The 22,480-nt window shown below is 42.3% G+C and overlaps 2 protein-coding genes across 6 annotated transcripts in view; both read right to left on the reverse strand.

Moving 5' to 3' along the window:
• Positions 1–22,480, reverse strand: part of fhod3a (formin homology 2 domain containing 3a) — a 72,859-nt gene that overhangs the window by 30,977 nt on the left and 19,402 nt on the right. The window lies entirely within an intron of this gene.
• Positions 12,472–16,795, reverse strand: LOC146644139 (zinc finger MYM-type protein 1-like). Its single transcript, XM_085396909.1, has one exon. It carries the CDS (start codon positions 15,101–15,103, stop codon positions 12,701–12,703), a length of 2,403 nt encoding a protein of 800 aa, XP_085253035.1. The 5' UTR covers positions 15,104–16,795; the 3' UTR covers positions 12,472–12,700.

The raw sequence follows: 22,480 nt of genomic DNA on the forward strand, positions 1-22,480 counted from the left end.
TTTTACTTCCAATAGTGTTAACATACTACACAGGTCATGAACAAGATTCTTTTTTTAATTTTCAGTGTAAGCAGTTAATTAAAAGTAAATGTAAATGCTGTAATTTGATTATTTTAATAAACCATGTAACTTGGATGGATTCGATGCTGGCGTTGATCACAGTGCACACGTCTGCTGTCGCTCACAGTGGTACTCAGGGAGTATGTGTGTTCGCTCAGACACATGAAAAATTAGAGGGAACATTGGGTGGGACATCAAAAAAGCTGTCCATAAATGATGCCTGTAAACTTCAAAGAACTTTCTTTTTCATATAATTTGACATAGCAAAACAACAAAAACATTTGTTTTTACCAAATAAAGGGCCAAAGATGGGCAGTTAAATTCAAAACATGGCACACTTAGTCCTGACTTATACTAAACTCCAGAAATTAGAATGTTTTAATGTTACCATTTTTTTTTTACAAAGTTCCAGATGTATCTGAAGTTGCAGTACCGTCTTTTTTATTACTTTTGCATTGACTGTATCATCACTGGATTACAGACCTGTAACAATGAATGAAGAAGAGATTAAACTAACATTTACTTTCTGTGAACAATCACACTGTCATTGACAGCCTCTCTTTGGAAGGTCATGCATGATGATGAAATAAGCACCACGGAGGCCAGATGTCAGTGGAAATCTGTTGTAGTCCCCTGTTGTAGACTGGACAAAGATAGATGTACCCACAGTGACTTCATCCGTTGATTAGTGAAATCTGGTTATGAAGCCTTGAGATGAGTATGTTTTTGCCCTGATAGGCATTTAAAAAGATGTTTTAAGAACTTTTATGTTAACCTCACTTTTCAGACTTGGATTCATCATTTACACTTCTATGGCTGCAGTTCATCACAGAAAAATGTTTGTTTGCACAGGTAAGCAGAGTACCCTCTGTAGTGGAATAACAGTACAGACATATTACAGTCTAATATTCCTTGTGATTCATTAGGGATTTTGGGGGGAGGGGGTTCTTCTCAGGGCATTATGTGCTGGGATTGAGTTTTCATGTGTGCTTTATACTGTCTGTATGCTAAAGGGTTGAGAAACAACAAATACTACTGATGAAAACAATAAAGTTAAATATTTGGCAAGACCATGCCATAAAGATGCTTTGCTAAATGTTACTCTTGATTTTCCACCTCTTATGACTACAGACTGCAAGAATAATTTTCCTAAGTGCTCTGTATTAAGCCCAACATCTGTTTATCTGGGTGTCCATACTGTCCCTTTGTGTGCATAAACAGTTGTGCATTCCACTGTGTGTCAGCAGGGGGTTTGGAAACCTGTGCGTGTGTGTTTGTGTGTTGATGACAAATCCTCCAATTCCCTTCTTTGGGGGGAGGCTGGGTAAAAAGGTATAGATGTAAGAGCAGGGACAGACAGGGTGCATGCCCCCTGATGTGGGACCGCACGTGGGCCAGCCTGGCTCCGGAGCCTTCCAGTCTGCCCTGCTGTCTGGAGCTCAGTGGTAACCGTTGCTAAGCTAGGCAAGGCTAACCCAAGGCCAGGGTCAGAATCATTATCATTCCTCACGCAGGCGAAGAATTACAGGCCTGTGTCTCTTTTCTGTGAGATCAGCATTCATGAAATACTATATATCTGTGATAGTCTGCAGCAGAAATACTCAAGTCAAATCATCCAGCGATTAGTGCTAAGAGGCAGTCAACATACAACAATAAAAGCATGCGAGAGAACTGAGTACACATATACAAGTGAATGTTTTTATACATAAGAAATCACATGCATGGGTCTGCTGTAAGTTTAGCCAGTTTAGACTGATTTCCTGGTTCTCCCTTCTCTAGGTTTCCCTGGAAATCAAGTGGCCACTTGATGTAAAAATGTCTGACTCTTGAGTGTCACGGTTCATTCAGACAGTCACATGTAATTTTTGTCATCAGGCCACTAATGGGCCTGTTGGTGTAACCTTTACCAAATGTCTGCCATGCATCAGGAGCATGTCAGCAGCACTGATAGGACTGGACTTGTTTTGAACTATTCTGGTGTTTTGCAAAAACGAACGTTGGCTGTTCCAAATCAAGCAAGAGCATAGATACATGGACGGTGTCTGAGTGTGGGTCTGACACATTACTATATTAAAATATCAAACTTTCATTCAGTCATTTAGAAACAGGGAATACAGGTTTTACAATATGAGCTGACTTTATGTTAAATGACTTTCCTGATCCTAAAGTTAGCTAATGCATAAGGGTGAAGTACAGGAAACCAGAATGTCAGTGACGTAGTAGCTCTTCCAGCTCATGACTCAAATCCAATTCATAGTTTACATTAATGTGTGAAGTACAGAAAAAACTGGTTGGCTGCACTGGACAAACTAATGAGAATTAAACTCTAGAAGGCTCGAACAGTCATCCGGGACAAATCATTTCATTAAAATCTGATCTGCTGCCAGATCAAATTTTAGTATGAATGCATAATTTAGCTAATACGTTTCACCTCCTTAAGAATGGCTTCTTGACAGCCACCCTTCTAATGAGACCATTTCTGATGAGGTGAACAGTAGATGGAAAAACTAAAGGTCTTTGCTGAATTTTTAGTGTTCATCTCTGTATTTTGTTTCTTTCAAGCCTTTCACAATTTCTTTGTTTTCCAGATGTAAGATGGCAAGCATACGGTGGCCCTAAGAGGCCAAACAGACTGCAACTTAAGAAGCAATAAGAAAAATGCTGCAAAAGCACACAAAACGCAACTGAAATAGGAAAAAAGAAAACAGAAATAGGAAAAAACAGATTTCCAAAAGCACTAGTGAAGTGTTTCTGGGGAGACAATAACTCGACGGACCAGTTGCAAGAACCAAAATACACTAAGAATTGCGCTGGGAGACACTTAAAAGAAGTGGAGGATCTATCGGTTTTGTGAGGAAAGAAAAGATGAGAGGTAAATGTGTTAGCCTAACTATTAGCCTAAAAATCCATCACCAGTATTATATGAATCATGAGATTAAAACACACTTACCTAGCATGTTTTGGTTCCTGCAACTGGTCCGTCGGGTTATTGTCTCCCCAGAAACACTTCCCTTGTGCTTTTGGAAATCTGTTTTTTCCTATTTCTTTTTCATTTTTCCTATTTCCATTGTGTTTTGTGTGCTTTTGCAGCATTTTTCTTAAATTGCAGTCCGTTTGGCCTCTTAGGGCCACCGTATAAATATGAGGTGGCAAAGTGTTCCACATTTTTTGACCAGTGAGAATACACCGTCTGGGCATTCGCTTACAAGTATGAATGCATTTATACAATCAAAGTAACAAGTGTAAGAAAGGAAACACATGATTGGAGAAGCACTGGTTGAGTCTCAGCTGTGCACAGGTGAAACAACAGCCTCAGCCTACATACCTATTACATCACTCGTGCAGTCACAGCAATCACCTGATTTTAACTAAGTCTTGTCACCATAATTACTCCTTCTCTCCAGAGTAAATAGAGTTTGACATGCTAAATATAAATAGACCCATTTCTGAAAAAGGCCTCCAGCTGTCTTAACACCGCTGACAAGCTGAAAATAATTCAAACGTGAACCTCTCTTACGTTTAACTACCTTAACCAGACAACATGGCTTCAGTGCCTGCATCGTTTTAATGGAAGAATTAACTAAATGCCATTTGTCCAAAAAGACACAGACCCAGGAAAACTTAGGAAGGTAAGAAAAATGATGATTTCCACGTCTCTTTTACTGGTCATTCTCTTTTTTTCCTGGCACTGGGTTTTATTACTGTCTCAAGAAAAGCTAAAAGACTCACTGGGATGTGCCATTGTGGCTTGTGCGTGTGCTTGTGAGTGACCGTGTGTGTGTGCCCACGTGTAAGCCTTTGCTTGTGTTTGCTGAGTGAAGAGAGGCAGATGAAGCAAAGACAGAAAGGCACATTTCATTTATAGGTCCGCTTGGAGTTTTACTGTTTTGTTTTGGAGGACTTGCAGTTCTCGTCCACGCTATTTCACCATGACCTCACATGCACTGCAGTATGTCAGACCATTTAGCGCCAGTTCTCCATCTTAAAATCTTAATTTTCTTGAAGTAAGTGGAAAGAAGGAATTATTTCTGCTCCTGAACTAGTCGCCCCCTGTTTACGACTCTCTGTCTCAACTTAAAAATCAGCCTTTGCCCTTTCACTGTTGTAAATCTTGCACTGATGGATGCTTGTGTTAAATACAGCAAAACATCAGGCTTTTTTTTTCTCTATTGGATCTTTATGATGAGGCAGAGTGCTGTCATCCTTAATATGATCATCTCAGGCGTTGTTGTGTCCACACATACTATTGCATTTGTTCTGTAGATGCATTTACCAGAAGCGCTAGAGGGCGCTAGTGAGTATGTTGTTCTGGTTGTGGTTTTAAAGAAGAAAAAAGAAAAATAAAGAAAGGAGTCAACTCCGGTAATCCTCTGTTCCTACCTGCGTGTGTGTGTAATGCTTGCTGAACTAACACCACACAACAAGTGGCGACGAGAGTAGTGGTGATTAAGTTATGGCTCTGCTCTCTTTGCAACCCCCGGCTGTGTTCCTGGATTGCCCGGGCGAACCGAAAATTCCATTTGCTACGTGGAAAAAGTTGTTCGATAACTACTTGCTGGCGACCGGGGGTAATGACTTTGCTACGGAGAGGAAGAGGGCCCTGCTCATTCACTGCTTGGGAACGGAGGGACAACGAATCTACAGCGCCTTACCACTCGCTACGGATGATTACGAGGGATCCGTAAAGGCTTTGGAAACGTACTTTCATCCTAAAGTCAATGTTGTCGCCGAGAGATACCGTTTCAGGCAACGAGCCCAAGCTGTCGGTGAGTCTACAGATCACTACGTTGCAGCACTGCGTGAGCTCGTGAAACAATGTAAGTTCGGGGCTATGGAGAATGAAATGTTGCGGGATCAACTTGTAGAGAAGACAAATAATGCTCGTATACGTGAAAGACTGCTAATGGAGGAGGATTTGACGCTCGATCGAGCTTTGGAAATTGCTAGGCGTACAGAGGCTGCAATAGCTGATGCAAAGGCCATTGCTGTCGGTGAAACAAAGCCTGTTGCCGCTGTTCAAGTACAAAAGAAGATGCGCAAGCCAAAATACAAAGCAGCTAAAAAAACGGATACAGCTCCGACGTGCTACCGTTGTGGTTCAGCTGATCACAAAGCCAATGATAAATCCTGCCCCGCAAAAGACTGCAAATGTAATACGTGTGGGAAAATCGGACATCTTTCGAGAGTGTGTAAATCTTCTCATAAGCTTGTTAATGAAGTGACTGTTCCTGAAATGTGTGTTTTAACTGTTGACAATTGTGTCAGTGGTGATCCGGCTAAATTGATGTGCACTGTTGCTGTCACTGTACCAAATACTGCACAGGCATGCACTGTTAAGCTACTAGTAGACACAGGGTCTGGTGTTTCCATACTGCCTGAACATGTTTACAGCACAAATTTTGGCTCAGTTAAGTTAAGTAATCCAGCTGTTCAGCTTATTACATATTCAAAAGAGAAACTGGATGTATTAGGGTGTCTTAGAGCTGACATTACTTACAATGGCAAGAGTGCCTCCACAGATCTCTACATTGTGAGAACAGGAACACCCATACTGGGAATGGACTTGGTGACTGCCCTCCAGCTACACATAAAAGGGGGACAATTAGTTCTTGACAGTCCAAGGTCTGTGCTGCACTCCAGCAAACCTCGGCTCTGCCCACTCAATGTAAACAGGAATGTGAGTCTCCAGTTGCATTCGGATGTGCAAAGGACTTTGTACATAAAGTGAAGGTGCGACCTGAAGTGAAGCCAATACAGCAGAAACTTCGACGCTTACCCCTGTCAGTCCGTGATGCTGTTTCCGCAGAACTCAAGAACCTTGAGGAACATGGCATCATAGAGAAAATTGATGCATCTGAATGGGTCTCCCCGATTGTAGTCACTAGAAGGAAGACTGGTGGCATACGCATGTGCGTTGATTTGAGAGAACCTAACAAAGCGGTGGTCGCTGACAGTCATCCCTTGCCACTGATAGAGGACATACTGTCTGAGCTGCGTGGGGCTGTCATGTTCTCCACCCTGGATCTTAAATCCGCCTACCATCAGCTGAAACTACATGAAGAGAGTAGAGGGCTCACTGCTTTCATTACACATGAAGGACTGTACCAGTACTGCAGAGTTCCCTATGGGTTGAGTTCAGCACCTGCAGCCTTCCAAAAGATGATGACACAAATCCTACGCGGCCAGAAAGGGGTGCAATGCTACCTTGATGATGTCATCATATACGGAACGTCAGAAGCTGAACATGAGGCCAATCTGCGTGCTGTGTTACACAGAATCAACAATGCAGGACTGAAACTCAATGTTGACAAATGTCAACTCCGTCAAACTACTCTGAGCTTTTTGGGTCAAAAGATCGGTCCAGAAGGTCTGCTGCCAGATGACTCTCATGTCACTGCCATCCTGCATGCTCCGCCCCCTACTGATCCTGCAACCCTGCGCTCATTTCTTGGCTTGAGTGCATGGTACAGCAAGTTTGTGCCAAATTACGCGACTGTTGTTGAACCTATGAGAGCTCTTCTGCGAAAGGACTGTTCATTCCACTGGAACGAAGCAGCTCAAGCAGCGTTTGATCAAGTCAAGCGGTTAATCGTGCACAGCCCTGCCCTGGTGATGTTCGACCCCAGTAAGCCAACCATAGTCTCAACAGATGCCTCAGACTACGGTGTAGGTGCTGTTTTGACTCAACTTGACGGTAATGATGCAGAACATACTGTTGCATTTGCATCTCGCAGCTTGTCTGATGCAGAGAGGAAATACTCAATCGTTGAGAAGGAAGCTCTAGCTTGCGTCTGGGCTGCTGAAAAATGGCGCACATGGCTCTGGGGCAGAAAATTCCTCCTACGAACAGATCACCAAGCACTGACAACACTGCTGACTACTAAGGGCAATAACAGAGCTGGTCTACGCATAGCCAGATGGTCAGCTCGCCTGTTGGAGTTTGATTATGAAGTGGAATATAGAACTGGGTCACTGAACCATGTTGCTGATTGTCTTTCTAGGCTCCCACTTTCCGAGACAGACATGGCATGTGCAGAGGATGTGGAGTCAGTTGCAGCCATCCTCACTGATCTGAGTGCTGTGTCAGAGGATGACTTCCAGTCAGGGTGCAAAGACTGTCCAGTGTTCACAAAGCTCCGTGTGCAGATACAGAAAGGCTGGCCTGCTAGGAAGACGTCACTGGATCCTGACTTACAGCCGTACTTCCCAATCCGCCATGAACTCGCGGTCTTGAACGAGTGCATCATCAGAGGTACACATCGATTGCTAGTGCCTGAGTCGTTGCAGAAAAAACTCACTGATATAGCTCATGAAACTCACCAAGGCATCGTCCGTACCAAACAACGCCTGAGGGAAATGTACTGGTGGCCCAAAATGGATTGTCATATAGAGACACTGATAAAGAACTGTGCAACGTGCAGACAGAATGACAAGTCCGCTGTCACCCATGATGCTCCACTCCAACCCATTCCTTTACCAGCTGCTGCTTGGGAAAAGGTGTCTGTGGACATCATAGGCCCTTTTGAAATAGCCCCTTCTGACTGTAGATTTGCCATCACATTGGTAGACTACTTTAGCAAGTGGCCTGAAGTAGCTTTTGCTCCCCGAGCTGATGCGGCTACTATCATTCAATTCCTTTCTGTAGTTTTCTCTCGTGAAGGGAATCCAAAGACACTGATAAGTGACAATGGCTCTCAATTTCTCTCTGCTGAGTTCACTGACTTCCTGAAAAGCAGGGGAATCCAACACCTGAGATCCTCAGTGTATTACCCAAGAGCTATTGGGGAAGTTGAGAGATTCAATAGATGCGTTAAAGACTACCTAGAGACTGCCTCGATTCAAGGACAACCCTGGAAATCGTTCCTGAGAACTTACCTGATGGACTACAGAGCAACCCCTCATTCAACAACTGGAGTTTCCCCTTCAGAACTGCTCCATGGACGACGAATGAGAACAAAGTTACAGGTAATGGATATGCCTGTTCCTCAGACAGAGAGGCATACCATGTGCGAAAGAGTTAAGAATAAGCAAATGAAAATGAAAGAATACACTGATGCTCGCAGACACGCCAAACCATCCAACTTTCAGCCTGGTGACAAGGTACGGGTTAGGAAGCCGTGGAAGGTAAAGAAAGGCGAGTTAAAGTTTTCCAAACCAAGGACTGTCATGACAAGGAAAGGACCAAACACTTATTTGCTGGATGATGGACGGACCTGGAACGCCTCACACTTATCGGCTCTGTCAGAGCTGAACGCAGGTACTGATTCTGACACAACAATGGACTGTCATAAACCAGGAACTGATCTAGCATCTAACTTTGAGTCTGATAGTAGGCTTAGGCCCACCAGGATGAGGAACCCACCTTGCTGGACCCAAGACTTTGTCATGGGAAAGTGAATGTTACTGAGTAATGTGAAATATGTTAAACGTGTATTAGGTGACATACATCAGAATGATGAAGTCAGGTTCACATAAGAAATCCTTGTTCAAAGGGGGAGATGTTGTGTCCACACATACTATTGCATTTGTTCTGTAGATGCATTTACCAGAAGCGCTAGAGGGCGCTAGTGAGTATGTTGTTCTGGTTGTGGTTTTAAAGAAGAAAAAAGAAAAATAAAGAAAGGAGTCAACTCCGGTAATCCTCTGTTCCTACCTGCGTGTGTGTGTAATGCTTGCTGAACTAACACCACACAACAGGCGTACAGAAGGTCTACCAGCTTTGAAACCTGTTTGCTAAGGGTTAGCTAATCCAAACACGGAGGGTGGCCTTAAAGGAAGACACCAATGTAAAATATTGAACTGAAAATGAACATTCATCCCCGTTAATTATGTTGCACAACGTATAAAAATCCTCCACCATGTGCAGAGTCTATAACTTAATAAGAACTAACTGTTACTGCTACTGTTGGAGCTCAGTTTACATTTTAAAATTTCTTAAATACCACAAATGAGAGCAAACAGAAGAAGATCTTAAGATAAGATATCTGCTGTGTGTTAAAGTCAGTCCTTGTTTTTCCCATCCAGTAACACAACACATTGTATTTTGAAGTGAGTATATAATAGCAGATAATGTAATGGAAGAGCCTTGACTGTCGCACGCGTCCGTGTTGTCAGCGGGGAAGCAGGGATTCCCCTGGTGCCCAGGCTGCCTGTTAAGTTGTTCAGGAGTGGTCAGATCGCTCCTTCTATTCCTGCCATAATAAGATTAGCGCTGTGACCCTTTAGCTTTGACTAATCCCTCAACATTTCCTGCGCCATCTACACATCTCCAAACAGAAAAACACACAGGCCAGCTCAGGCTACGCTAGACCTAATCCTCTGCAGTTACACTCAAACTGCATGGTTTTTGTGGCACTTGTTACACAAGGTCTGTGTTCTACTTGCGCTTAATTGGCATTAGCAAGGGAAAACAACAATCTGCTACTATCATAAGACAGAAAGACAATCACAAGAATCAAATAAGATACTGGATTTACTCTGTGCACTTCTTTTTTTAGCCACAGCAGATACTTCATTGTAGAAAAAGTGCTCTAAAATGAGCTTCCTCCTAACATAAACAGGAAACAGGCAAAGTCATTGACTAGTTAGCATAGTAGAGCATGTGGGAGCTAACTGATGCTCTTATGGGTTGCTAGACAGAACCCAGATTAGACATGCTAACAATTTTATGCTAGCTAGTTTGCTCAACAACTAAAGTGGCAATATGTCAGCAGTGGCTTAGATCATCCTGTCCCCAGGTGGATCTATTATATTTATTCAGTGTTATATGTGTGTTATATATCCTGTTATAGAGCAGTAAATGCACATGAACATGGCCAAAGTTTTAAATAGTAAGTATGTAAGAGTTTATTTAAATATCATTAAATATCACAAAGTGGTTCACAACAAAAAATGTTAAAAAAGAAAAAGAACTTAACTAAAAGCAAGTTTAAAAAGATAAGCTTTTAGCTACTTTTAAAAGAAACCACCCATCTCAGGCTTAGACCACAGTCTGGGGCCCAGTGTGGTAAAACCTCTGTCTCCTGTAGTTCTTAGCCTTGTATGATTCATAGCCAGCAGGCCATGATCACAAGACCTCAGGGACCTGCTGAGGATGTATGGATGTAAAAGTTCACTGATGTATGGCAGTGCTTGCCCATGCAGAGCCCTAAAAGTCAAAAAGCAGAATCCTAAAAAGGACTCTGAAGTTGATGGGGAGGCAGAAGACTTTGTTAGTAGCTTTCTGCAACAACTTGCAGATTTTCCAATGATGCTTTGTTGAGACAAATGATGGAGGAATTACAACAATTTAGATGAATATTTAAAAAAAAAAAGGCATGAACAATAATTTTTAATTCAGAGTGTGATACAACAGAGATCATCTTGGCAATGTTTCTTATATGAAAAAATCAAGTGCCAACTAGAGATATCTTGAGGTCAGCACATGTGGAAATAATCCCTACAAGCCAAAAGCTCAGGCTTCAGACTGCTCTGAACACTTAGTGTCAGACAGGTTTTTTCTACTTTTGTATCTTTCTGATGCCATAGAACCTGTATATTCCTTATATGGTCATTCCATATGGTTTATGTGAGATCAATAATTTTTCCAAACTGTAAATATTGAAAAGCTCCCAGTAGCTCCCGAGGCTAAAAATATATGACCATTAAACAATTCTGCAAATTGATGAGTAGACTAAAAACCTGCTGCTCCTTTTACAGCCATAAGGTGCTGGCTCTAAGCTCAGCGTCAAACTTGTCAAACTTGAAATTTCCAGTAACTAAATATTTAGCCCTCACTCGGGGGGGGATCTTACTGTACCAACCCTAGCTCCGCCCACCATAAATCCCGTTGGCACCACAGATTGACATAGTGCTGACGGTAAACCCCTATGATACATATGCTACCTCTGCGATCCTTCTGCTTCCCTTTTCTGATCCTTTTCAAGTCACTCTGTAGCTTAAATACTGAACATAATTAAGCTCAGCTATAGCCATTCATTGGAAAAGGAAAAAAAAAAGAGGAAGAGTGTCTACAAAGGAAATACATGCAGGCTAAGGGGAAACCCCATTACAATCCCCGATACACCAAATAAACAAATGTAACCTCTCTACCAACAAAGAGTACACATAAACCATTTCTTCTACTGTATGTGCTTTGAGCGGGGGGGTCAGTGTGACACGTCATTATTAGGCATGGGATATTTACAGATAACTATGCACTGAGGTCAACCAAGGGTAATATTTTTCTGCAGGGTATAACTGTCTACTGGCCAGCCAAGAGAAGGGTCACAGCTGGTAGCCCTACATTTAATCTCAGTTATAACCGCTGACTCGTGTTTCTGGTGGATTTCATTGCACCCCTTAAAAAAAAAAAAAAAGCCCCCATGCGGCTGTCTGGGCCGATCAGTCAGCTGGCTTTAAACTAGGTCTGATCAGTGTGATCTAAAATAAAGAAGTGCGAGGAGGATGAAGTGTAATGGCACGCTGGAGAGCTTGATTTAATCCCAGGAAGTCTTTCCCTCTCTGTGCCGGTGTCACGCTAAATATAGGAGAGCAGGGTATCAAGCATACTGTAACAGCCCCGGACACTAGGTTCAAGCTTTGTTCAGGTCAGGAGGTGCACTCTGTGTGCGTGCTGCCCTGTAACACTTTACATTCAGTCAAATTAAACAACAATCAACTAGATGAGATGTTGTTTTTGTTTTCACTTCACTTTAAATCAAGTAAAATTCTATAATATTAATAGAATAGAATAGCCTTTATTGTCATTGTACAGAGTACAACGAAATTGAAGTGCCACTCCCTTGGTGCAAGTTTCAATAATAAATATAAATGTAAAATATAAAAAGTACAAAAAAACAATCGTAAGTACTCAAACAATAGTATGTACAATATATACAGGATAGCAGCATTAATATAATGACAGTATGAATAGCAGCATAATATAATGACAGTGACGGTATGGAATAGGTTCAATTGTTTTTGTGCTTATTTACTACGGTGATAGCTCTGGGAAAGAAGCTATCCCTGAATCTGTTTGTCCTGGTTTTATGTGACCTGTACCGTCGGCCTGACGGTAATAGTTCAAACAGTTGGTTGCTGGGGTGAGAGTGGTCCTTGATGATATTGCCAGCTCTGCTGAGGTACCGAGAGTTTGCAGTGACCTCCAGGCTGGGCAGAGAGCAGCCAGTGATCTTCTGGGCTGTGTTGATGACCCTCTGCAGTACTTTCCTGTCCGCAGCTGAGCACCCTGCATACCATGTTGTTATGCCGTACGTTAGGATGCTCTCTATGGTGGCTCTGTAAAATGTCACCAGCAGCCTCTCCTCCAGGTTGTTCCTCCTGAGCACTCTCAGAAAGTGGAGACGCTGCTGGGCCTTTTTAACCACCGCCGTAGTATTTGCAGTCCAGGAGAGGCAGTGGCGTGCACAGACATTTTGGGGGGCAAGTGCTCCAGGGGGAAAAAAGGGCACTTTTTGCATATGTGGAAAACCTTTTCTTTTTATAATAAAAAAATCGCACAGGTTAAATGCAATTTGACTTTTATTTCAAAACATTCTCTAAAAATCAAAAATCACACCACAAAAAGATAAAATCTGTATCCAACTCTAAACTATATACATACATATTCTCAAGTGTCCATTAAATGGAGTGTACTGCTCTAAAGAAGCATCCTTCTTGGTGCCATGTCTTTGTAGATGTTGATGACCTCGTTGTAATTGATCTCCACATCTTTCTCAATGGCCAACAAGAGGAGATCAGACAACCTTTCTTCTCCACACAAACTTCTTAGTTTATTTTTGATTATTTTTAGCTTTGAAAAGGATCTTTCAACTGTCGCAGTTGTCACTGGTAGTGTTGCATAGATCTGAATCATTTTGACAAAGGCAGGAAAGATCAGCTGGCCATTGTTTTCCCTCAGTATCAGAAATATTTCTCTGAGGTCTTTTGAACTAAAGCTGGAGTGGAAGACCTTTAATTCTGTTTTGAGCTGGTCCTCATCTTCTCCATAGAATTCACAGAGGATGTGGACAGCTTCAATGGCTTCTGGGTTTGGTGGGCCTACCCAGTTAGCATGCACAGTTAAGGGCTGGAGGGACTGAATGATTCTGGCCGTTGGGCTTCCAGTATTGTCCCCTTTGAACCTCCTGTTCAGTTCCCCAGTCATGATGTCCAGAAAGGTGAAATATACACCACTCCTGAAATATGCCTCCACTGACTCAAACTGAGCACCTACTTGAGACACTGTGGTGCTGTGTTGGAAACGCACTGGAACTTTCCGCTTTCTCTCCTGACCAGGCACCACGGTAGGTACTGGAATGTTGAAACTCTCTGCCTTCTCTGATGCACATCTAAATATCTCTCCAAATTTCTCCTCAGACCTCATGGTTTGCAATGTGTGAAGCACACCATCAATTACCTTGTAGGCAGTGGAATGGTCCAACCCTTCTTCCTGCAGAGAATCTGATGCCAAAGCAGTGACTTCGAATACTGGTGTGGTGATTTCCATGCAGAGAATGAACATAAAATTAATGGCATTTCTGTACATCTGAGCATCACCTTGGGCCAGGTTAGGTGGGTCACTGTCACTGATGTCATCAAGGAGCATCAAAATGGCTTTCAAATTTCTCTGAAGTGCCTTCAGTGCTTTTTCCCTGCAAGCCCATCGAGTATCTGACAGCTGCTGGAGCTCCATAACACGTTGTCCAGGAAAGAGAGACTCCTGAAATTTGACCAAGGCAGCATGACGCTTTGGGGAGCCTGAGCAAAAGGCATACAATTTCTCCACCAAGTTGAAAAATGTCACAAAATGCTTGCTGGACTTTGATGCCTCCACTAGTACCAAATTGAGGCAATGGGCTTTGCAGTGCACATAGAGGGCCTTCTCATTGTGTGCACGGATTCTAGCTTGGAGACCTTTATACATGCCACTCATGTTGGCTGCTCCATCATAGCCTTGACCATACATGTTCTTCATCTCTAGGCCATTCTTTTGCAGAAGCAAGAACACTGTATTCTCCAGCTCCTGGCCTGTAGTTGTATCAACATTGCACACTTCGATGTATCTCTCCTTTATTTGCATATGATGAAAATATCGCACAACAAATGACACTTGCTCTTTGTGTGAAACATCAGAGGTTTCATCAAGTAGAATGGAATACATTTCAGCCTCTTTTATTTCACGTTGTATCTCCTTCCTGATGTAAGTTCCTAGTGCTGCAATGATGTCATTTTGACTTCTGTTGGAAAGCAGTGACACCTGGGGCCTTGTCTTGGTGGCTTTAACTGTGGCAATTTTTTCCAAATGCATTTTCAGCACACTATCGTAGCGGGAAAATACATTGACTAATTCACGAAAATTGCCACGGTTATCACTGGACTCACTCCCATCATGACCTCGGAATGCTTGTCCCTGACGTGCAAGATACACTGTTAGGTCAATTAATCTTGTCAGGATTTCTTTGTTTGTCTGCCTCTCTCGCTCTCTAACTTCCACCCCTTTTACGTCTGAAACATCAAATGCAGACTGAAGGGCCTTTTTCTGGAAATTGATCCATCTAACCATGCTTGTCATGTGCATCTCTGCGCTGGAGTGTTGTTTGATTTTTTCAAGAGCAGTACTCCACTTTCTGATGCCATCAGTTGTCCAGGCTGTTCTGCTTTTATATTTTTCATCCGAGAGGAAAAGCCGACAACTAAAACAATGCATTGAATTAGCAGTGGGTGAGTATTCCAGCCACACATTAGCAGAAAACCACTGTTTCTGGAATGATCTCCCCTCAGTTTTGGGGTAAGGTATATCAGGCTGACATGGGCCCACATTGCAGCACATTGAAACGTATCTGTCATTGCGCTTTATTTTAAATGTATGGATGTGTGTTGGATCTGTTGGGTATTGTAAAGCTGCTAACTTTGACATTATGTGATCGATCGGTTCTTCCTCATTGTGGTCTTCAGAGAGCACTACATCAGTGTCTGTATGCCTAACTGAACCTGTTGCTGCATTGGTCGCGGCTTCATCTGTTTCTATATCTCCCTCTTCTGCTATGCTGGTAGATGGCATAGAGCTGCTTCCCTGCTGTGACTGACTACAATGGAGCAATAATAATAATAATAGTATTATTATTTATCATAATAATAAGCTTAAACAGATAGTTTTAATAATAACCCATACTGCAAGTCTTGTAACATAGAAATAACTTTCGTAGGTACAAAATAATAGTTAGCTCAATGCCTGCTGATTAAGTTCATTAAAAACTAAGTGTGAACAGCTTTTAAGATTTTTCAATAGAATTAACTGCAAGGAGCAGGTTACATTAAAACATTAAAATAGAACCTGACTCTGCCCTTGACTCTGACCTTTCATCTTCATTTTCCTTTGCTTTCATCCAGGAGAGCAGAGAACTGCTTCCCTGGGCTGCCTGTTGTAGATCCCTTTCTTTCTCCTTTCTCAGCCTCTCTTTCCTAGGCATTATGCTTGCTGAAATTAGTAAATAAATAGACCAAAATGTATGAGAACGAATAAGACTGACTGTGGTCATTACAAGAACAGGGCAGAATGGTCGTTTTCACAGGCAATTGGGAACTGCCTATTTTTCCTTTAGCAAATTAATGTGTTAATGTTGCCAATATGTTACACCAAAAAAAATTAACATGTCTAACCAGTGCTTCTCAAAACTTTTAACATGCACCACCCCCAACACCGTACCCTTCAAACTACCAATAACAACGTCACTGTTCTGTCACAATCAGGTCACAACACAGTGCGTAAATGTCTGCGAGCATCGCTGAGTCAGTAACAACCAGTTAGGCTAAAGACTGCATCTTTAGACAGTTGGACGGTGTTCTAACTTTCTCACAGGAGACACCTACTAAAGACAGTCAAAAACATTAATTTCAATCTTACCAAAGTAGGACAGTAGTTGACGTTAGTTATGGAAAGGCTAATCCACAAAAACGGAGAAACGTCCATAATTCTATTATTCATAATCATGTCAAGGTTTTAGGTTTTTCTGCAGTTCCATCTCTAAAAAGTGTGATGTCTTCCCGTCACTGACTTCAGTTTGAAAACTTTGTATTTATTCACAGATTTCCGTGAGATCATCCTAAAATTTGTAACGAAAAATGGGCTCAAAAGAGCCCTCTGCCTAACGGCATGTAGCCTATAGCATAACGTGATATTTTCAATAGTGTATGCAAAAAGGTTGGAATTGATGGAGAGTGGGGTTGCCTAAATGGTTTAGGTTACATTTTAAATGTGTCGTTTTTTTGTTTATCCATATGGATGGATGGAGGGGGCAAGCTGGCAAAGTTTGTCATGTGCAGTTTCTGACAGGCTACTTCACAACAAAACAATTGCAGGTTGGTCTTAGAGGGCAAACAGAATAATTTCACTCGATTCATGGGTTACCTGACTGGTTGGGAAGGGAAAGAGCTGCCGTGTTGTCCGCCGTGGCTCCCAGTCGCTATAGTTAGCCTACTATGCCTACTCCAAGTAGTCCTATGTCATGCCGCTGCTACACGCCTCACAACAAATGAACTGCAAGCGTGTTCACGTGACACGGTGACAGTGAAAAAGCGACAGGGTTCGGGTGTCTTTGAAGAAGGGGCACAAATCAAGCCATTATTTTCACACCTTTTTAAATCGCGCAGCTTTAAAAAAATAAAAAATCACGTCTTTCAAAAGGGCACTTTTTTGGACTGAGGGCAAAAGGGCAAGTGCTTCAGCACCACCTCGTCTCTATCTGTGCACGCCAGTGAGGAGAGGTCATCAGAGATGTGCACGCCCAGAAACCTCATGGAGTGTACCCTCTCCACACAGTTCCCGTGAATGTAAAGTGGGGCCGGGTCTGCTCTGCCCTTCCTGAAGTCCAAGATAAGTTCTTTAGTTTTCGTGGTGTTCAGTTGGAGGTTGTTAACTGAACACCACTCAGTCAGTCTGTTGACCTCATCTCTGTAGTCCGACTCATCCCCCCTTGAGATGAGTCCAACCACTGTGGTGTCATCCGCGAACTTTATGATGGTGTTTGAGAGATGGGTAGGGGAGCAGTCGGATGTGTAGAGCGTAAACAGGAGGGGACTCAAAACACATCCTTGTGGAGACCCGGTGCTGAGTGTGATGGTGCTGGACCGGTGGGGGCCGAGTCTGACAGACTGTGGTCTATTTGTCAGGAAGTCCTTGATCCAGAGGCAGATGGGGTGGAGAGTCCCAGGTGAGACAGTTTCTGGACCAGGATCTCCGGGATGATATGATTGAATGCTGAGCTGAAGTCCAGAATAACAATAATAATAATAACAATAAAAAAGTTTATACACAAATTGAAGATTTGTTTAATTCATTTAATTCAGTTATTGATATTTCAGGTAACTGAACTCTCAATCTAAGGTAAAAGCCAGTGAAAGATTAGCAATTACATAACTGTAACCCTGCTTTTGTTTACCGCACATTTCTCACCATTTACGTGAATGTATGCATCTGCAGAGTGGCATAAAAGATTAAATACTCCATCTGCTGTAACCTCATGTTTGGACAATAATGCGTGCTTTCAGTCACATGTCAAGTGAAGTGAAAAGGAAAAGTTGGCAGACAGAAAAGGTCAGACTGCTGAGGACAACTCGGTTATTTTGCGACTGTCTATTTTTTGTCTGTTGGTCTTGGCCTGCAGTACAAGCACTGGAGGCTGCTGATGGTACAGATAGAGAACTCATAGGCCCTGGCTATGGGTTTGTGTTTGAGAGGGAATGAAAGGAAAACACATATAAACAGCATGTGCAGTTTAATACAATTCCCATAAATTCGTCCCCAGAGAAACCATTCGTGATCATACAACAGCAAACACAGAACTTTGTAGTAAACGACGTGCTTAAATATCTGTGCCGTAAAAGAGCTACATACTACAACCTTGAACCGTGATGAAGGCTATCAGCTGTGAAAGAAGCTCAAAAGCAGATGTCTTCAGTGAAGGAACTCATGACCACATAAACACATTCGAACAACTAAAAATATGCATGCTCACAAAGGCATTCAGTCCCCACACACTGCACTGCAAGACCACACTGTGCCCTGTGCCCTTCACATGCCCCTGGCACCTCTGAATTAGTCCAAACACTCACACATAAATAGTCCCTCACAACACAAACAGAAATATAGCCAGCGTCTCCTACAGGCGCCCTGTGTTACCAGAGCAGTAGCTAACAGACTGTATATAAAAGATGGATGCAGTCACAGTGATGTTTGTTGGTGAGTGAAGCCCTGAAACCTTGAGCTGAGCAATTTATTGTAATGTTTTGAAACTGGATGAGACAAATAAGGGGTGCATTACCCTGTCTGATTATCCTTTTTGTCTCTAATGGGACAATAATTTACAAAATGAATGTTACATTGTATCCAGCGAGGTCTAGAAATAGCGAAGGAGCTGATAAAGTCATACGTGGGCTAATTTTCCAATAAGATTTTGCTGATTTCTGACCGTAACAGAAAAAAAACAGGTTTAAGGGTCTTCCACACTGGTTCATAAGCTAGGCCCATCTTTAATATACAGTTTGTGAGCATCCTTGTCATAGTGCTTTGTAAGTGTGATGTTTTCTCCTAATTAACCACATATTTTTCATAAATACACTTCTGCTACACCAAACAATCCGGTTTCATCAACTTCTTTACATTTTTTCTTTTACAAAGCATTGCTGTTTAACTGCTGATGAGTTGGTCTGTAATAATGCTTTCATATGAAGTGTAATATGTCTTTTTCTCTGGTGTGCAGTCAGACACAACAGCTGGTTGTGGGAAATACTCTGGTGTCCGGGCCCACATGCAAATGTGCACACGTGAAACAAGTGCCCAGTGTTTTCCCTTGCACTTCCCCCACCCTTTGTCATTGTGACTTACGCATTCTCACGCTCCATGACGACATCGCTGCAAGTGACTGGATTCACTGGGCATGTGCAGTGACAATGCGTGTCATAATTAAGGCAAAGAGCAAAGAAACTAGGTTTTGCAGAGCTGCGTATTCAGTTTTGTTGTTAGTTCACAGTGAGTGCTGATGGTCATATAGTGCCAAGTGACACTGTTCCAAAAAAGCCAACACATGATTCTTTAAAGGAGGTTCAAATGGCTGCAAAACTCTTTTGCTGGCTTTGAAAAATTACTTCTCAACAAATGTTCTTGGAAACAGACGTGTATATATATATATATATATATATATATATATATATATGGACAGTAGACAAAAAGAGCATGGACAGCAGACATCAAAGGAAAAGGGAAAACAGATGCAGAGAGTGTGAGCACGTTAAACACAGAGGGTGAATCCAGCAAAAGTCTAACAGCAGTGAGGATGAGTAAACAGAGAGGATATTGGAGGAAGCGTCCTGCTCGCTGAGTGGATTAGCTGGTTGAAATCTTGCTCTGACTCATCACGCTATTGCTTGTTATTACGCCTCCCTTATGTGTATGTGCATATTGTGTTTCCCTTTGTGTGTCCCTAATAGAGATGCCAATGTGGTGTATAAGCACAATCACATCTTCCTGAAACTATTTCCCCTCTTGTTCTCATGACCCACTGTATGAGTACTAGTGGCTGCTAATGGTGTGTGCCTGTGTGTAATTCTGAGAAGGAAAGAGTTTGTGTACCTGAAGCAGTGTTACAGAATTTCTCTGTGTTGGCTTTATAGAAGTAACTAACATGAACTCAAATCATATTAGAAGCAGTCCAGCCAAATCCAGTCACTCTATTAAAGAAGCCCAGTATAACCAACAGATAACCTCAATATGGTTAGTTACTTACTAACTAGTTACTAACTAGTAACTAAGTTTGCGTGAATAGCTGAGCTTCTCTACACAATACAGTATTTGGTACATAATATTGTAGTTCATAAATGTTAACAGGCAGCTAGTGCTAGCTAATACTCAGAAGTGAGTGCGCTGAAACCTCCATGAATCAGGTGACCTGCTGATGTTGGCTATTTTCACCAACAATGGTCAAAGGACTTTTTCAGCTGTCATTCTTCTAGCTAATGTTAGCTAACCTTAGGTCATCTGCTAAAATAAATAAATTGCTTAATACCCAAGGTAGCAGCTAACTGGCTAAGCTTAGCTTGCGGGAACCTGCTATCAATCAAAGCAATCACTATAGCACCTATTTGCAACCACTGATCAGGGTTGTTGCTTGCAAAGGCAGGGGAATTTGGATTTTACTTAATCTTAGACACTTAGAAATTGTCATTGGCAATTATAAAGTTTTAAAACATAAAAAAGTTGCACAGCAGCCAGAAATTCTCAGCCTTTGTTAACTCCAACGCAGGTTCACATTATTGAACAAGAAAGCCACAATATATACTAAATCTAGAAAACAGTGCCATATTGGCTTTACTCTTCTTCACCTGTAAGTCAGCAAACCGTTGAGCTGTGACGTTCAGAGATCCTGGCTCGCTGCTTCAGCTCTGTCTGGCAGGTGCATTTCCTCCTTGCTTTGTTTTTCCCTTGTGTTTCTTTCCCTAAGTGCTTTACCATTTCCCTGGAAATCATCCCTCGCCCCGTCTCTTTCCACACATCCCCTAAACCCATCATCTCTGAAACCCTACGGCTGGATAAGATCCCAAGCCCGCAGATTCTCCTGATTCTGGATGTTTAGCTCGGGGTAATTGTAATGTTTTATTGCATTATGTAATACCTTCAAAATGATTAAAACAGACCAGCCAGAGCTTTTTGCCGGCACACTTGGGTGCATATACGAACAAGTCCAGACATAACACTCACAAGAGCGTACAGCCACACACACATACTCTATGTCAATATATATTTCTTACTTTCTTCCATTAAGCCCACAGAGGTTTTGGAGAGCTAACCCCAAAAAGCAATATGTTGTGCCACAGCGCAACAGTTGGCCTTCTAATGTTTGTCAGCATGACTGGAGCGTACGGAAAACCCTGCCACATCCACAGAAAACACAGCGTTATAACACACACCACACCACATCAGCGGATCAATAAGGAGACACACAGCTGGAAAGCAAGACCAGATTACACAGAAAAACCATAAAAGCTATGAATACCTAGTTTCCCTGTATGTTCAGCGGATGGCTTAAAGCTAGAGAGAAGGAATAAGCAAGTAAAACCTAAGAGTTTAAGGACTTTTCATTGCCTCTGCAAAATACATTTAAGACCTTACTGTGAGGGAAACGCACTTTAAAAATGAAAATATACTCTGATGTAAGTTCAAACTTAACAGTGAGGTCAAATGAAACTGCATCCAAATGTTAAATTATAAACTGTAAATGGTCTGGTACTAATATGGCCCATTTCTGTTCAGTTGAGCACCAACAGCGCTTTCTATTGCAAGTCATGTTCACCCAAAACACACACAAACAGATACAGCGCGTTTATGATGGATGTGATATTGCCCAAGGGCACTTCGACACACGAATTAGAGGATAAACCTTTAGACTGACCTGACTGGTAGACAGCGTGCTCTACCACATGAGACACAGCTGTATTCTAATAAAGAGACAACAATACACTGTAGCTGTTGTCAAACAGGCCAAGAGACCTATTGTTAACCCCTCTGGCAACCTCTGGTTGCTAGGGAAATTAGTAATTCCCTGACTAGTTGGCGGACTGGAGGTTGATGGCTGTCACCTGGTCCGAGCAGTCATAAAAACAGTGCTGTTGCAGAGCAGCGACCTGCTATTGCAGCTCTTCAGATTCGGTTTCACCCAGCGACTGCCAGCACCCTCCTGCAACAACCCACCAACCAGTGAGAGAACACACATTTTTCCCTAGCAACCTGTGGTTGTCAGGAGGTCACTGACCGCTCTCTTGGGATGCATGACTGGGACTAGGCTTTAGCAATACATTTTACAGCCAGCAACCTTCAGTAATCATTCGCCAGCTGTTTGGGGAATGTACATTTTCCCTGTAGGCCTGTAGTTGCCAGTGAGACTGGACTGGAGACCCATCCTCAACCACTTGTCCCTAACCACTTACCAACTGGTTGGCAAATGCGCAGTTTCCCCAAGTGACCTGTACAGTAGTTGCCAAAGGGTTGCTTTAGGGTTGCCTAAGCCACAAGTTGGAAACATCGACAAGATAAAGCCTTGCAATTCTTTCCAGAAACCAACATTAACCACCAAAAATCATAAATGCGAATCTCTTTGTCATTAAACTCGCACCTTCCCTCTCTCTAAAAGGCTAGCTAGCAAGCTCTTTTTCATTATCATCAATTTGAACATTTCCATAAGTGCACCGCAAGCTGGAAAATCTGGCGCCAATGCAACTATAAACATTTAATCCCTTCAAACTGGATTCTCCTTCATTGCCTGCACATGTGCTTTTTCCAGAGGTTCCAATTTTAGCAATAGATGCAACATAATCTACTACTGAAGTGTAAATAAAGTCAAACAGCATTAGTGCAGCAGGAGAAGAGAACGACTACAGAAAAGATAAA

The sequence above is a fragment of the Rhamphochromis longiceps genome, linkage group LG22 (genome assembly GCF_057381845.1).
Source record: "Rhamphochromis longiceps isolate RC_006_pf linkage group LG22, R_longiceps_female_GT1.1, whole genome shotgun sequence".
Classification (NCBI taxonomy): Eukaryota; Metazoa; Chordata; class Actinopteri; order Cichliformes; family Cichlidae; genus Rhamphochromis; species Rhamphochromis longiceps.